Genomic DNA, 17036 nt, shown 5'->3' on the forward strand with positions numbered 1-17036 from the left:
AATGACAAATTTCGTGATCAAAATTTTGTATGGAGATTTTCATTTCGTAGGCTTTTCGATTGAAGTGAGTCCTAGGCCTTAAAGAAAAAACATTTTTCAAAGGCCATTTTGGTTGGTCTTAAATCGTCATCGCTTAAAAGTTTTTCACCAAAACATTATAAATTCATTGAAATCTAATAAACAAGTATTGTTTTAGAAATATAAATAAGTTTACTACAGTTTTAATCATCAATTTATACGTCCAAAAGCAACACCGTCAACAAGACAAGGCACCTTTGAATTAAATAAGCAAGTATGAATGTTGATTCGAGTTCGTCCTAAATGGACGGATATTCATAAAACTATTAAAGATGATAAAAAAGGCCTTAAGAAAGAAAGAAATAATTAATCGTTTGACACAAAGACAATTTAATTGCTTAAGAACGGCACCAACGGCACCTGATGGACAACAATATATTAGCTGCTGTTTTTTTCTTTTTTTTTTGTGAGTTTTTTTTTGTCATTATTCGAATTCGGAATTATTTGAAATCTGAATATGTTTCTTAAACATCCTGTTTTCCGTGATTTTTGACTGATTAAGAGCCGTTCTTTCGTCCACCTGTTAAATTTAAAGTAGGATTAAAACTCTGATTTCCCATACGATTTCTAGGGTTAACCCTACTTTAAATTTAACAAACGGACGAGAAAACGGCACTAAATAATTTTTTTAAAGCCATTTTCTAAAAATAATCAAGTATCACTGAATATTCCATTTTAGATTAAGAACTTTCGCTTTCTTTGGAGGTCAAACCTAATTCGGCAGGTCGTCTCTTTGTTTCTTCCGCTTATGCTCACAGTATCTAAGGAAGGTGTTTGTTAATAAATACACCCTTAATATCTTATTAAAGTTTGTTGACTACCTGTCACAAAAATCTACGAGTGCTTCGGGGACGGTTGGTTTGAAAACTGACCAAAAATCTACGAGTGCTTTGGAGACGGTTGGTTTGAAAAGTATCCAAAAATCTACGAGTGCTTTGGGGACGGTTGGTTTGAAAACGAACCCAAAATCCGTTGGTGTCACATCGTAGTACATTTGCTTTGATTTTAAGAATAGGTTTTTCTAAAGCAATGTTTCAGATTGTCTGCTTTATTTCAATCTGTAATTTCAATTTCTGTCAAAGCTTATTATTTTATTTTATCTACCTATTCTATGAATAAATCCCAACTTACCCAGATCGCCTCGCTCTGCCTTTAGTATATTATCATTTGTTACAAGCACTCAATACCCGAACTTTGCAAAAGTCACTTGCCGTCGGCTCCGAATGCAATGGTATTTCGCGAACGCGATTAATGTTATAATTGACGATTAGGTGCAATAATTGATAATGGCGAGATATTTGCCACCGGTCTGCCTAATGTGTCTCCGATTTGATGATGGCTATAATTTAAAGCACACAGTCAATGGGGCTGGCGCGGAATGTTTATGAAAATTGCACATTAAATCTTTGTTTTGTGGCCCAATAGTCTGTCGATTACAGTGTTATAGTTCCCGTTGTAAACGCTTGTTATTATTGTTGTTGGTTTATTATTTTAACACTTTCGAGAAAGAGCGCGCCGGCGGTGGCCAAGTGTTAGAGCCAGTTAGCTGTCTTTGGCTTTGGAGTCCGAGGTGCGGAGCGTCATCGACTGAACTGAATGGTGTGCGAGTTCTCCGCTGTCTGTGAATCGCTGTTAGTTTCCAGGAATCGCAATCGCATGGCCCACTCACACTCACGCACAGATATACTCGGATATACGACGCCGACGCCAAGAGTCACCCAGACCCAGAGCGATGCCAATAAGGCTATACGTATACCAGTATACCTATAGGAAAATCGGCAACAACAACGGCGACCGTGACGAACGCGGGACGGGGTCTAGGAAAAACTTCGACTTCGGCTTCGGCTCTTGGGATCATAAATAGTAGATAAACAAATAAATAAGGCGGCGTGGGGAAGTGCCTAGATATATGACGGGCATATATCTTTTTTCGAACCGCACCCGCACCCTCAGAAAAGGCACACGCACACCCCACCACCGCAATATTCTTCGATATTCCTCGATATTTCGGCTCTTGGTCTTATTGGGGTTGCAGCTCCGTTCCGTTCCAGATACATAAATTCGCCGGCGACAGAAATCAACCACCGACCGTTGACGCCCCCGCCCCAAATATCCGTATCTGTATCTGTATCTGCGCAGTGCGCCCTGCAAAGTGAAACAGTACCAGTCACTTGGCCACAGATACAGATACGGATACACTCCGTGCCACGTCGAAAATCAATCACCATCGACAACATCGACGGATGCATTTTATTGTGCGCAGACTCCGTTTTATGAAGCCCGATTTTTCGGGGTGGATGCCCACATGTGCTTATTTACTTTCCCAGCACTTAGGAGGTATAATATAGGGGGCATTAATTCGCAAAAGCTGTCCTGATAAAAGGACGACCTGCCGAATTAAGTTTGACCCCCAATGAAATCGAAAGTCCTTAATCTAAAATGGAATAATTACAACCATCTTTTGAGCTACGACTTAGTCAAGTCATTGGCCACTACTTAAGTTGCTTCCTTATCCTTTTTCTCGAATACTAAAAATGTGTTCATGGCATGAGGTTTATGTTTTTATTATTTTACTATCTCTAAAACCCTTTATTTTATTAATTATAAAAGATTTCTTGACTTATACGCCGCCATAGTGACATCAAGGTCTCAGTTCTATACATATTAACAAGACCAACTGCTTCCTTGTATTTTAAATTAGGCTTATAAGTATTTGAAAATTATTTATTTGAAAATATTGGTTTTTACTAGCGAATTAAATTGCTTATAAAAACCGATATTGCATAATATCCAATTGTTATTCATTTATTTTGATTGGAATGAAATTAATTTATATGAAATATATTAAGATCCCATAGATTCTCAGTTAATCCACCTCACCTCGGCTGGATATATTTCATATTTTCGGAAATAGTTCCTTAATTGCTCGTACAAACGTTTGTAAGTCGAAAATGGAAAGTAAGTCGCGTAATAAAATCCTTCTGTCCACCAAAAGACCGGATTGTGCAGCCTTATAGGCGATCTAACTGGGCATGGATGTGTGCTAATAGGAAAGCCTACAAAGGTACGGGACCAGAACTCACACACCGTTGGTGTGCACTTGTCCAGACCGTTCCTCAGGCGATATGGAGGGGGTGGTGGGGAGGAGGTGAAGAATTGCCAAGCGGTACCGGACACAGCGCCAGCGACACGGTCCACAGAGTCGAGTCGACGCCTTGCCCAGGTGTTTACCTGCGAAATGTGTTGCAAGCTTTGTGTTTCGGCGACGGCGGACACTTCCTTAACCGGTGCCAAGCTAAACCGCTAAGTGACTGCACAAACAACGCGTGCTAGAGTCGTACGACTAATCCAAATTGTTTAGGTTCCCTCCCTCAACACATCCATGTGAGGTTCAATGGGAACGAAGGAGGACAGGTGCGCTAAAATCTCATAATTGTGGTAATACTTTTCAGTTTGCCTAAAACCAATAAGGTAATATTTTGTAAAATAGTTCTCAAATTTTCAGATGGTCTTGTTATAATTTCTGGTTTCTCGTTATCGAGCTATCTATTCTGATTTCTTGTTCATTTATTAAATTTCCAAATACAAACTCAATTAAAATAATAATGTTAATACAGTAAATTTATTTATGGTAATTCAGATTTAAAATTCAGACTGTTACCAAAAAAAAATATTTTAGGCCATCTGTTTTCTTTTCTTATCCAAGTTAATTCTCCTTAACTTCTCCTTTGTAAATATTTTAAAAATCCGTAAATTTCATAATTAAACCTTTCCTTTTTTTAATGCTTTTATACTTTTCAAGTGAAGGTATATATTATTTGCAACGGGTGAAATTGTTGTCTGAGTCTTATTGTAACGTTTGTAGAACTGCAATAAGAGTTCGCAGGAGAAGTAGACCTAATAGGAAACCCAGGCAAATCAGTCACGCACCTATTTTGCACCCACACTCCTTGAGTCAAATATTTTGACGGTTTGTCAAAGAAGTGACAAGACAAACCCGAACCGGAACCGATAGCGCGGTGCCCCAGAATTTGGATTTTTTGTTTTGTTTCGTCTTCGGTTCCAACTCAGTTTCTTCATAAGTGCCGACCGTGTTAAAGGGGAAATCACACATTTAGCCCGATTTGCATTTGCTTGCGATTCCAGAGACGGGAGACCCGAGAGACTAAAGATTTACGATACCCAATCGATCTGGCAGGCCCGGTTACATTCGGGCCAAAACATCTTGGCAGTTTTCAGTTTATATCGGAGTTCGGTGTGCATAGTTCGTGCCTCCCGAGACAGCTACTGTTTTTTGAACTCTCTACTCTATAAGGCTGATTCCCCGCATCAAAACGGAATTAAAGATGGCCATTGCCGCGAAATAACCGCTGGCTTGGCACCGGACGTCTTGATACTTATGGCGAGAAAATGGAAAATTCGATGTCGCCATTAACATTTATTGCCACTTTGGGAAAACTCGATTACACCACCACCGCCGCACCGCGCACATTGCAATGCCATTGCACAGCCGCCATTTTATGAGACGCGCCTGGGCACTTATGGCATCATCAGGACGATGAGGGGATGATCCTGGGGGGAGGTTGAATGGTAGGATGGCTGGCAGGATAACTGCAGAGCTGGAGAGCTGGCAGTCCTCGTAAAACGGATTTTGCGCTTAGTCAGGATGCGTGGCAGCAGTTTTATGGACCGCTCCGGCACTCGGGAAAATGTATACAGTTTTCCATTTACAACCTTCGCGCTCCACTGCGCCTGCAGCCTCCGCTGTTTGCCATAAAATATCGAAATGTTCGCAGCCATAAAAGTTTATGAGTGCAGGCACCCAAATTGGGAGTTCAAGCTCCGATATCCAGGACGCAGGGTGGAAAGTTGTCAGAACAGAACGTAACATTCGGCCAGCTGGCAAACTCTCCGGAAATGGATAAGCATGTGGCATTCTCGGTCGTCACCATGTTCTGGCTGCTGTTCTCCATCATTGGATTCCTGGTGTCCTACAGATACGAGGAGCGGGGCATAATCCGGTGCTGTGTGATCCTCACCGCCGTCTGCTGCTACTTGGCCTGGCTGGTCACCTTCCTGATGCAGCTGAATCCACTGACAGGACCGCGGGGCAACCAGAAGACCATCTATGGCATAATGACCTACTGGCCGAACTCTTTTGTTCACGATCAAGATGACCCATAAAGCCTAGTATATATTTTAAATGTTTAAAATTTTACAATCAAAAGAAAAAAGTATAGAAAAAATATTTAAAGGTATAATTATTTTTATTATAACTTTTTATTTGTAACTGAAGTATAAAGAACGAATTGATTTATAATATATCATAAAAATCAAAATTCTACAAATACTTTTGGTGTCTCAGAAACGTAACAATCTTGTTAACTTTTGTTTAAACAACATTAAATTCATGAAGTATTTGGGATACATCATTTATTCTATTCAATTTACTCGTGTAAAATAAAACGGTGGAAAAGTTCTTCATTATTCGACAAAATAAATATTCAAAATAAATTAACCAATTATATTGTATGCTCTTCCAAACAGTAAAAAGCCCTCTGTCGTCATACCCTACCACAAAGAAATTCATTTATTCACATTTATAGAAAATATAGAAATATATGTTTATAAAAACAGATGCCAATTATTGCCTCATAACTCTGGCTCCAGACAGTTTTGCAGCTCGTCCACAAAATCGACGACCTTCATGAAGTTGGGATGCCTTTTTAGGCATTCCCCAACCAAGTCAATGGTGTTGGTAACACCTAGGTTTTGGGCCACATTTACGCCATATGTCAAGGTCTCTTTGGGTTCCTTCTTCGAAAGATATATGCTGTCAATCAGGTCGGGTTTATAAGAGTGAAGGATGGCGCACAAAGCACGTCCGCTGGTCCAGGAAGAACTGAACTCGTACATGGGAAGACCGTATGGTTTCACTCTTTCTTTGCACCACCGCAGAAGACTGAGCCACCGATCGCCAAAGGTTTTTCCCAGGTATTTCGGCAGCGCTGGGAAACTGGAAATCTTTGAGGCTGCTTTACTAGTCACCGAACCAACAGACGAGTCCTTAATAACCAAAGATTTGGTCTTGTCCCTTGACCAAACTCGGATTAAACGCGTATTAGATATGATAGGTGATGACTGAGAGCAGGACTTGTATAGCTTATCCCACAAATCCTCGGATAGCAGCGCACACTTCACGGGAGGTTTTAAAAAACTTTGACCTTTACTTTTAAAGCAGCTTGTACTTTTCCGCAGATTTCTTTCTTTCAATTGAGTTTTAGAAAGTTCTTTCTGCATATCCTTGAGTTTCTGATTCTCTTCGGTGAGGATTTTTATTTTGAGCTGGGTTTCCGATAGACTTTTCTCGAGTTCCTTGGATCGATTCTGCTCTTCGGTCAGCTTCAGTTCCGCGATCTCCTGTCTTTTCAGAGCCTGACGGACCAAAAGCCGCTCTTTCGATATCATCAACTTGTATCCTATTTGTTCCAGATCCCGTTTTTTCTCAGCGTTTATTAACTGGAGGCGCAAATCATTTAACTTATCCGTGGAACTTTCATTTTGGGGACTTTCCGTTTTCATATCTCTTGACTCCCTATCAGTATCCTTGGGTGGGGAACACTTTTTCGAGGCATTACTGATTACAGTCTCCAGCTGAATAAGGACACTATCAACGTGAAGGTGAAAGAAGGATTGATTCGCCCCGTTGAGCCTTCCTTCACTCTGAAATAACGGCAGGATCGAGGAAAGTCCCTTTATGTTCTGAGAGCCTGAGAATAAATATGCATAGAGAATAATGTCATTCCTGGTAAGTACTCACATTGTGACAAGATTATCCCGTTGGCAGCTTTTTCCTGATCGCAGAACTCGTCACTTTCCACAAATTTCTCCCTCATGAACCTGGTCAACAGAATTATCTTCCCCAAGCAGTTCTTCATCTTGAGCACTCCATTGCCGCCACCATCCCCAGTTTCTTCACCTAATTGCGTGTCATCCTTCAAATCGGACAGTATGGCTCTTATCTGGCTTATATGTTCCTTTAGTATGGAACCCATGGCCACTGATAATTAAATAAAAGGTAGTGTGATTTATCCAACCACAAAATACTTAGAATGGTTCATAAAATTATGAGATTTGAAAATAGCGACTGAGAATTTTTGAAAGAAATTATTAAAAATAGCTATAATTTAGGAACTGAATTATTTACAGGAGATTTGGAAATGTTAAGTCTTTATAGTGGTCAGTAAGTTATACATTTGGGTTACTAGATCTATATTTTTGAAAAGTTCGTTTGATTTTGGTGAAGTCTCTTTTAAGTTGTTAACTATATTTTTGAATTTAACTATTTATTAATTTTAGTTTTATTAATTACCTTTCAATCAAGCCAACAGAAAATGTGTAGCGCCGCCTGAGAATTTAAATTAAACAAAATAAGCCAAGATTTAAACTGCGGCCGTTTCTTGAACTAATAACTACCATGAACGAAGCGCCACCTATATTCATGGCAACCAGCTTATGTTTATGAGCGATTTTAACGGTCTACACACCCCCAGCAACACGGTATACCCAACCATTCAATGCAGCTCTTAGAACTAAAGACTTAGCTCCTCATTTTAAACTTGGTTTTTATTGAAGTATATATATTTTCTTAATAATATCAAAATTACAGAACGAGAATAACAGGATAGCGCATTAAATACTGATTAATATCTGTGAATTAAATAAAAATTAGTTGTTAAAGAGATGCTCTTAAAGACAAGAAGGCAGACCCACCTGTAGTAATTGGCTTTGAAAGGCCCGGCCTTGTTTAAGCCCATGAATTTGGCCTGCTCGTCCGTGAGCTCCGTAAGATGGGCATCAAAGGTGGCCAGATGCAAACTAGCCACGTACTCGTCTGCAATTACGCAATCAATTTTAATAAATATTTTGGTTGGATTAAGAAAGTGTCCTACCCATTTTCTTTGGCAGCAGATAGACATCCGATTTGTATCTTCCTGGCGCTGAGAAGAGTTCAATGAGAGCCAGGGCCTGAGTGGAGGAGGCAACGGATACGACAAACGAGGAGATTGTGGAGCAGGAGAGATTCACCAGCCTTCCCTCAGCCAGCAGAATGATCATCCTGCCATCGGGCCACCTGATGTGGTCCACTTGGGAACGGACTCGCTCCCACGTGCGCTCGGGGGTATGCAGGCCGTTCTAAAATAATTTATAGTTAATTAAAATAAATATCTAGTGATATCAGATAATACCAAATACTCACCACATCAATTTCGGAGCAAGAGTGTCCCATGTTGCAGAGGATGCAGCCATTTTTCATGCGATTCATGTGATCGCGGGTGATTACATTTTTGTTTCCCGTTGCCGTGACCACCACATCCACGTTCCTGATGACTTCGTTCAACCGCACCACCCGAAATCCATCCATGGCCGCCTGAAGAGCGCATATGGGATCCACCTCTGTGATGTAGACAATGCAACCTTGACCCTTCAGCGACTGGGCGCAGCCCTTGCCAACATCCCCGTAGCCACAGATCACAACCTGTTTTCCGCCAAACATAATATCCGTGGTGCGTTTCAGACTGCAAGGAAATTATATAACAATAAATATTTAGTATTATTATATTTAAATAGCTCACCTGTCGAGAATGGAGTCACGACACGTGTAGAAGGTATCAAACTTGTTCTTGGTAACCGAATCGTTAACGTTGATGGCCGGAACGGTGAGTTTGCCCCCCTTGGAGAGCATGTACAGCCGATGAACCCCGGTCACGCTCTCCTCCACAATGCCACGGATGGCCTTGAAGTAGTCCGGATACTTCTTCAGCATCAGGTGCGTGGCATCGCCGCCGTCGTCTAGGATCAGGTTGGGCTGCCAGCCCTCCGAGTGGATGGCCCTGTCCAGGCACCACCAAAACTCCTCCTCCGTCTCTCCGCGCCAGGCGAAGATCGGGATTCCAGCCTCTGCCAGAGCGGCTGAAACGGCGTTTTGAGTGGAGTATATGTTGCAGGCAGCCCAGCGAACGGAGGCGCCCAGTTGGACGAGCGTTTCGATCAGTACCGCTGACTGGGCATTGACGTGCGTGCAGCCAACAATATGAGCTCCCTTCAGCGGCTTCTCGTCCTTGGCCCTCTTCCGCAGAGTCATAATACCCGGCATTTCCGACTCGGCGATTTCGATCTCCCGCCGTCCAAACGCACTCTTCGAAATGCTCTTCACGCAAAAGTCAGTCCCTCCGGCGGAGTTGCGCTGATGGTTGTCCTTCGGCGAAATCTCGTCCTCATCTGAGCTTCCAGTAAAACAGGCTGTAAGGGAGTTTAATTAGATTTTTTTTAAACATATTATATTATTCTGAAATATTAAAAAATTAAAAATGAAACTCTTAAACAAATTGCGATTTTTTTGATATTATTTGCATTTTAGACTTTAAATCTGTAAAAACTTCAATATCACACTTTTTTAAATTATTTAGGTAATAAATTGGAATAAAAATACATACATTTTTTTTTTAAGAAAATAAAGTTTGGTACTTACTGGAGCTAAATGAGCAGGTGGAGACATCAGAAAACCGTCTAGCTTCAATACTGGACTTCTTCACTGCAGTCTATTAAAATAAATTTATTATTAAAAATTAAACCAAGAAAAATAAATAATCTTTGTAAGCTAAACTCTGTTTATATGACTTATGATAACAACCGTCAATAAAGCTACTCAGCGCTTTATCTCAGTTAGTTTATCTTAATGCTAACGTCAGAAGAAAGTAATAATTAGCTAATTCCATTAATAAATCTTGTTTTTCAGTAAGTAACAAATAACTCATTTAATTTAATTTATTCTCCATTTATTGCTTTGCATATTTTAGCATCATTTCCAAGTGCTAATAAATACAGTTGCCGACATCTAATCAATTTAACTAACTAGGTGCCCCGTATAATCAAAGGTAAGGCACCGATTTACAAGCTCGTGAATTTATTGCCCTTTTCAATTAACAAATCGTTTGGAAATTAAAGGCATCCGAAATCGCACTTATGCTTAGTATAGGGATTGATACATTTTTTTATGAGAAACTTATTTGTGGGCGCGACTTTTGCGTCGTATTCCGGCCAAATCTAGATTTAAGTGCAAAGAAAAGCCGAAGGGAATATATTCGAAGCTGGTCACTAATTGGCGTCGTTTAGCATACCGGCGATAATTCGTCGCGCCAATTGATTTGGAAAGATATGAAATCGCGAATATATTATATGTAGATCCAGAATCCGGACCTCCATCGGTTGCTTCCCGGAGTGTATGTAAACAGTCGAATTAAGGAAATCTGCGATTGTATACCTTGTCCATTGTGTCTATTGTTGTTTACGTTCCACTGGCTTGGCCATATGGAATAAACATGCACTTGTATCCACAACATTATATTTGCCTACAATCTTCATGAGCCGATATTTACTGCCCCAGCAGATCAGTCTTTTGATTAGAAGTTGGAAGCCTGCGCGGCTAATAAATGTAAGATTTATTGGGAGCGAGATTTATCGGGGCCATGTGGTGTACTATATATTCCATTTGAAATTTTGTTTAGTTTATTCATTAAAATTGGGATAATTAAATGAGCTTGACCCCCATTTACGGTTTCTCAATTAAAGCTGTTTTACTGGATTTGTCATGCGATCACTTTCACGAAGGGTATTAAAAGCTTCGAGGTGAATGTCTCGCGCTAATTTATTGTTCAGAGAGCGTCTTTGGGGGCTTTGTTTGTTTGTCGAGGTGTCACGTGCTGTTTTCATATTAATCGCCAAGTTCAGCGATGGAAACGAGTTGTGCGAGTCGGGTGAATCCAACCCACCCACTAACTTTAAGTGGCTAATAAATATTCACTATGCTATTTGGTATTTGATATGCCCATTGTTATATTTACCTTATCAGCCAGACTCAGGTCGGCAAACGTTGTCTCTGGCATTTTGGACATTTTGAAGGCACTGAGAGCAGATAAAGAAGAAAACAAAAAGTGAACCAACAATATTCGAGTAAAAACAAACAAGCGTAGTCGGTGCCAGAAATTATTCAAAATAGCGAACGACCTTCGGGAACTTACATTTAGACGGATCCGAAACAGGTTATAAAGTATGCTCGGCTTTGTCGCCGTCTTTTTTCCGACTTCCTACGTTCTATGCACCCCGGAGACCGGCTCTAATCATTCAGTGCAAGTGCTCGATATCACCTAGACCACGAGCTTATATCCCACTTGTATTTTTTTCGGAGGCACAACGTCTGTTCTCGTGGAGATCTCCAATCAGACTAGATTGGCCCGCGTTTCGAATTCAAACGAGATCGCCAGTCGATCGATTCCGTTCTCGGTCCGCTTGCCTTATGTATTTGTATCTGTATCTGGGCCGATCTCCGATCTCCACGGACCGTCCGCTCGCGACTGAGGCAAACAACAAACTGACTCACTGCACCGGGTTTATAGGGAGCAGCACGATCGTATAGAAATAAAGAAATACGGCAACTAAAAAACACAACAAGACCACGGAGCGAGTATCAGCAGCGGTTCAAATAAAAGATCGCCACATTTATGAGAATCTTATCACGACGCTGGGCTCTTATCGCTTCGTACCCCTGCCCCCGTTGAGCTCCCCACTCGTTTTCCCCTTAAGCACTTATCATGATCCAACTTCACCCCGTGCAGTATGCCAGAGATTACGGAAATCAATTTCGACTCTGACGTAGACGAAGAGTCCACTCGGATGAGTGGATTTCATTAATGCAGCTAGCCACTTCTTGACTCGAGAGTGTACTTTAAGTCAAGCTGCCGTTCCGAAAAACTTAATTGAAATTAAATCTGAAAAAATTATAAAGCTCACAGGGTTCTTATCTTTTGCCTCCAGGCATATTTTGGGAGCTAAGTGTTTTAGCTCTTTTAATGAGATCATTGTAGAATAATATAGCTCTTAAATGACATCATTCTTATCAACTCTTCTAAAACACATACGCTAATCATTGTAAATGTTTCTGCAGTGTTATCAACGTTTTAGTAATGCCTTGAAATAGTCCTTAATCATACTGGAGTTCGATTTAAAAGCTATCAAAACTATACATCCAATATATAAATATAAATATACATTTAAAATGCAGCTAAAAAAATATCAAATAATACAAAAAATTCACAAATTCAGTTTAAAGTAAAACTTTCACTAATATAATTCTTTCTTCCAATTAGTTTTTCAAAGTAGTTAATGTGCTTACAGGGGTTGGTCGTTAAATTTGACTTCCTAACGATCTATTCGGCCATTTTTCGCCAACGTTACCCAATGATTTGATTGCATTACATTTTATTCGATGTTCGTGCGCTTTTAGCGTGGCCATAAAGAGGGAAGAATTTTAATCAAGGCAACGAAATGGGAATTACGCCATCAACCCTCCCGTGAAATCCGGGCCAAAGGGATGCTGGTTAGGGGATGCAACATCTGCGGGGGATGATTGTTACCTTAAATTGGTCCAGAGCCAGGGGTTGAGAAATTCATTATGTGAATACGATGGTCTAATTGGTCGCTTCAATTCCGAGTAGCAACTCCCAAAGAAGTGGCCCAAGCATTGTGCGTGATAAACATTTATTATACCGGCTTCTGTTCAGAATTCTCGTGATCTTGAAATCTTTTTTTATTGCATATTGCAGATGCGACCTCTTGAGTTCCATTAACAAAAGAGAGCAGTTTAAAGGGCAAGTAATTTCGTTTATTCCATTAACTATCTTTGTGATCTTTCGTAGGACTAAACTTATGAGAATTTACACATCCTAAAATACAATCCACATTCCATAGTTTGGCATTAGCAGTCATTGTCGCACTCTTATTGCACCGAGAGTTTTTCTCTATAAAAACCACATATTCTGCGTTTAGGGTCTATTTACAACGTACGTACTATTTAAAAGTAGTTAAATCTACGCTTGTTTATGTACAAGAGTCTACTTAATACCGTCGAGGTACCTATATACACGAAGCCAGTGCCTTTGAGCCTTTGTTTTTCTCAAAGCGAACCGACCTTCTCCATCAAATACCAGGGCAGGAATACGGAGGCGGCAACCACGGCCACGCAGGTGGCACACATGGCCACTGTCGCCGAGAGACTGGTCATCGAGAAGTGGTCCTCCTTATCGTCCAGCTCCTCGTGGGGATGCTTCTCAAACTCCAGGACCTCGACGTCGAAGCGAAACCGGACTTTCGACTCCGGAGAGTCCTTGCGCCACACCAAATGACCGGAGGACTCACGGCGCTCCAGGCTCCACTTCGGATCGTGGACTGAAAGGTTAGTAATACAAAAATTCATTAGTTTTATAATTAAAGCATGAACAATTTTATGTTATAACGTTGTTCTAGTTAAATTTTATAAGAATTACAAAATATATCTGAAGAGCGTTTTTTAATTTAATTTTGTTACCAAATATTTTAAAATAATGGTATTTTATTTTTGGTTGATGGATGAAGAAACCTTTGACAAAGCTTTTATGTACACACCAATTCTACATTAAATATTTTCCCATAAGTATGCTTTAAAATGTATTCCCTAGCATTGCGTCAAAACTGATCGTGACATTTAAAATGATTATAAATGAAAGTGGTAAAACAGCTATTTTTAAAATTATGGTTTCCACATGAATGTGATCTGTCTACAAAGTATAATATCCCCTTTTGATGTCAAGTTAATTGCTTCAATTTAAATATATTTACCTGATCCAGTCATTCTGCCTTTTTGGGAGTAAGTTCAACTCGGAACCCTGAAATGGCACAAAAAATGTTCATTGAATAAATTAAATGAAAAGCACTGCGTATGTAGACACCGATTAAATTAAATGTTTGTTGTTTTATTTCGAGAAACGTTCTGATACCCATAAGTAATCACAAGTTCTAGGTGAAGTACGACCATCTAATTAGCATTCCAGACACACGATCAATTAGTGCTCACACTTCCCGACATTCGTGAAATTAAAATGGAACACGTCGGTTAATTGTATGACCCTGTCCTTCCACCGCTCAAATGTCGCCGGTGAATAAATTGGACGCTGCTCGGAGCAAAGCTATTTTTTCCCATATGATGAATACTTTGGGTATGATATTCCATTAACCCGGCGTGAGTGCGCATAGACTTTAGTCGGCTGAAAGACGCCACCTGACTTTTTACTTTTTCCCCGTTTACACGTCGTCGGGCATTGATTTTATTTTATTGTCTTTTTTTGTCATGAGAAAAAGTGGTGCCACACACGAGGGCAGAAGGCAAAAATCAATCACGTTCGGCACTTTGTACTGGTGGCAAAAAGTTTATCACATGGGGTGTTTAAGTAATCAATAATTGTAAATATTGCAAATTTGATAAGCACTAAACGAGCGAGTGACCAGGAAATTACCAAAGAATTGCTTATCTAATTTTCAGCTTTTATTGAGTCGATGGCTATTTTTTACCAACAGTTCGGAGCAATTTATTGGATTCTCTTGGCTTTTAATAAATTATTTTCAGTTAAATTCATTAGTCCTATTTATCAAAGTAAGCCCAAACCATTTCCGTAGACTTGTAACTTACAATTACGTAAATGCCTTGAGCCGTGACAATATTTTGAATGAAAAGGTAACCTTCCCTCTACGGATATCCAAGCGATAGTCTCCAATGTCGAAAAACAAGACGATAAGTGACGGACTTTAATTTAATTTACCACTATCCTTATCTTTAGGCTCTAGCGATTTGGCAAATATTCAATGAAAATATAGGAAGTCTGTTTGGGATAAAAACAGATGGGATCGTGAAAAAACTCCCTCATTGTGCATGACGCAAAACGGGCGAAAAACAAAAATAAACGAAAAGAGAGGAGCAACAAACAATTTGAAATGTTCGTATTGCCTTTTCTGATACCCGGCACTTAAGAAATATTTTTAGACTTTTCTTTCACTTGAAATGGTACAATAAATCAAAAATCGCAAAAAAAATATTATGAGATCTTGATTGTGTTTGAAAAGGGTAAATAATCAATACGCCCTGTTGCCAAGGGGTATACAAGAATCTGAACACATGCTGCCTTCGTTTTTGAATGCGGTTTTTGCATATTTTACTGGGTGCTCGTACTCCGAAGTGACATCGAGAAAGGTCGCAGCGCCAAATTAGCATTCACGCATTGTGGACTGCCCTTGAATTCCGGCATTACGACAGCTTACAATACCGATTCTATTTCGTTTTCTCGAAACTTTCGATACCCAATTAAAATAAACCCTTGATCTGGGTATTTGCTTACGTTGGAAAGCACTAATATTTACCGACTCACTTTCAAACTACTTATAGAGGTTTTATTTCTACCCCGATCGGTTAGATCTTAGCACATTTCGCCACCGGATAATAAACTTGGACGGTTGCCCGCACGATCGGCATGGAAAGTGATCGGTCTATGGCGATTTGCGAGTCAGACAGGGCTTTTTTAATGGACTTTGATCCGAACAATGCGATTCTTTGTGACTACTACGCAAGTATCTGCAATAATACACCGCTTACACACGAATGGCCCCGGGTTCGATCGCTTTTGCATGGCATTAAGTCTCATGCGATCTGATGTATTGGTGCTTTTAATTGGTTTTTCCTATTTTTGTTGCTGCTCTGATAAGATTCACAAAGAAATGGCAACGTCAGCTGAGCACTTTTAATCAATGAACTCACTCGTTTCGCAGATGCCCATTTCCACTTGAGTCCGCCGGCCACAGTGGGCACTGGCTAAGGGCAACGCTAACCAGAAGAGTGTCACGGCTAACACTCTTGGCTTTTGAGCTTTTTAAGCCAAAACCTGATTTGGCCAATGCCATTATTATGCACATCCACATGCACGAGTTGCGCAAGCCACGCTCCACTGTCTCACAGTAAAGCCGCTAAGATGAAATAGTGGAATAGTTAGTTTCCACAAGTGCGAATCGCAATCCGACACAAATCGGCATTTAAATTCACTGGAGGTAAACACGCGCCTGCGATAAGAGCGAAAGACCTCTTTCGGTGGAATTGATATTGTTTGCACATACAAGTGTACATCGTACGACTATGTTGTCAGTTAATCAATAAATATGTGGGGGTTCTCGCACGGGGAAAAATATTATTTTGTTTTAAATGGATTTGGTAATCAGTTGGAAAAATTATTCAAATATTAATATTTTTTAATACTTGGTGATTTAAAATATAAAAATGTTATTTATAAATAATCACAAGTCGGTACAGCATTTATAAAATTTGTAATTAGTAAAAAAATATAAATAGAATGTTCATTAATGTCAAATCTGAAGCAAATTTTAATAGGCTTGATGAGCAATTCATAAACTTCATTATTTTCATGTTACATTAATTTTGGTTTTTTCCTTATTAGTCACAAAATATTTATAAGCTTTTTATAATGGTTTATATACTTTAATTTACACAATTTTTAAATGAAATAATTACAAATTGTGTGATCAATTTCAAATAGGATTCAATTAAAAATAGTGTATTTCCACTTCACATTGATTTATGATTTTTTAACTTAAATTAACACAATTTGGTGACAAATTTTTCCTCTGTGCCAGAATCGATTTAATGGTTGTTTGGCAACCCGAGTAATCAATAACAAACTCAATCTAGCTTTTGTGTTATGCTCGCATGTTCAGTTGCATTTTTATGTAAACCCAGTCGTGTTTTTGTTATTACCGCTGCGATTTGAAGTGACTCGATTTGCAACTCGAGGCCAAGCGCCGATTGAGAATTAGTCAACAGCAGTGCACTGCCGCAAAAAACACTCGCACACACTCACGAAAAGTCGATTCAATTCGATTCGGATCGATCTTGCTGAGCTTTTGCCGCGTGTGGGCCGCGCCGAACTATTGGGGTCTAGAGCGTGGAGCTGACTGCCGACCATTTGCTCACCATGCTCCATTCCAGCCCCAGCGGAACCGCCGTACCAGAGTACCAGGCAGCTTTA

The 17036-nt window shown here is 39.9% G+C and overlaps 4 protein-coding genes and 1 long non-coding RNA gene across 7 annotated transcripts; 2 read left to right on the forward strand and 3 right to left on the reverse strand.

Annotated features, from left to right (window-relative positions):
• The first annotated feature begins 4926 nt into the window (after nt 1-4926).
• Nucleotides 4927-5393, forward strand: VhaM9.7-d (Vacuolar H[+] ATPase M9.7 subunit d). Its single transcript, XM_017145247.3, has one exon. The coding sequence runs from the start codon at nt 4996-4998 to the stop codon at nt 5260-5262; it is 267 nt and encodes an 88-aa protein (XP_017000736.1). The 5' UTR covers nt 4927-4995; the 3' UTR covers nt 5263-5393.
• Nucleotides 5394-5642: 249 nt separating this feature from the next.
• Nucleotides 5643-7311, reverse strand: Actn3 (alpha actinin 3). Of its 2 annotated transcripts, none has more exons than XM_017145246.3 (2): nt 6899-7311; nt 5643-6848 (listed from the first exon to the last, which is right to left on the reverse strand). In XM_017145246.3, the coding sequence occupies exons 1-2, from the start codon at nt 7131-7133 to the stop codon at nt 5731-5733; spliced, it is 1353 nt and encodes a 450-aa protein (XP_017000735.2). In that variant the 5' UTR covers nt 7134-7311; the 3' UTR covers nt 5643-5730. The 2 variants fall into 2 exon arrangements, with proteins under 2 accessions (XP_017000735.2, XP_070072932.1); XM_070216831.1 differs by having other exon boundaries at nt 5643-6840; nt 6899-7031.
• Nucleotides 7312-7688: 377 nt separating this feature from the next.
• AhcyL2 (Adenosylhomocysteinase like 2) lies at nt 7689-11516 on the reverse strand. Its single transcript, XM_017145312.3, has 8 exons — nt 11160-11516; nt 10983-11043; nt 9611-9680; nt 8715-9381; nt 8339-8657; nt 8031-8274; nt 7852-7972; nt 7689-7788 (listed from the first exon to the last, which is right to left on the reverse strand). The coding sequence occupies exons 2-8, from the start codon at nt 11031-11033 to the stop codon at nt 7782-7784; spliced, it is 1479 nt and encodes a 492-aa protein (XP_017000801.2). The 5' UTR covers nt 11034-11043; nt 11160-11516; the 3' UTR covers nt 7689-7781.
• Nucleotides 11517-12777: 1261 nt separating this feature from the next.
• On the reverse strand, nt 12778-16966 carry LOC108059809 (uncharacterized). Of its 2 annotated transcripts, none has more exons than XM_017145241.3 (3): nt 16766-16966; nt 13792-13838; nt 12778-13362 (listed from the first exon to the last, which is right to left on the reverse strand). In XM_017145241.3, the coding sequence occupies exons 2-3, from the start codon at nt 13802-13804 to the stop codon at nt 13091-13093; spliced, it is 285 nt and encodes a 94-aa protein (XP_017000730.1). In that variant the 5' UTR covers nt 13805-13838; nt 16766-16966; the 3' UTR covers nt 12778-13090. The 2 variants fall into 2 exon arrangements, with proteins under 2 accessions (XP_017000730.1, XP_070073600.1); XM_070217499.1 differs by lacking the exon at nt 16766-16966 and adding an exon at nt 15372-15389.
• On the forward strand, nt 14298-15039 carry LOC138913546 (uncharacterized). The gene is made up of 2 exons (XR_011419318.1): nt 14298-14412; nt 14492-15039. It is a non-coding gene; the product is annotated as an uncharacterized lncRNA (long non-coding RNA).
• Nucleotides 16967-17036: the final 70 nt, after the last annotated feature.

The sequence above is a fragment of the Drosophila takahashii genome, chromosome 3R (genome assembly GCF_030179915.1).
Source record: "Drosophila takahashii strain IR98-3 E-12201 chromosome 3R, DtakHiC1v2, whole genome shotgun sequence".
Taxonomy (NCBI): Eukaryota; Metazoa; Arthropoda; class Insecta; order Diptera; family Drosophilidae; genus Drosophila; species Drosophila takahashii.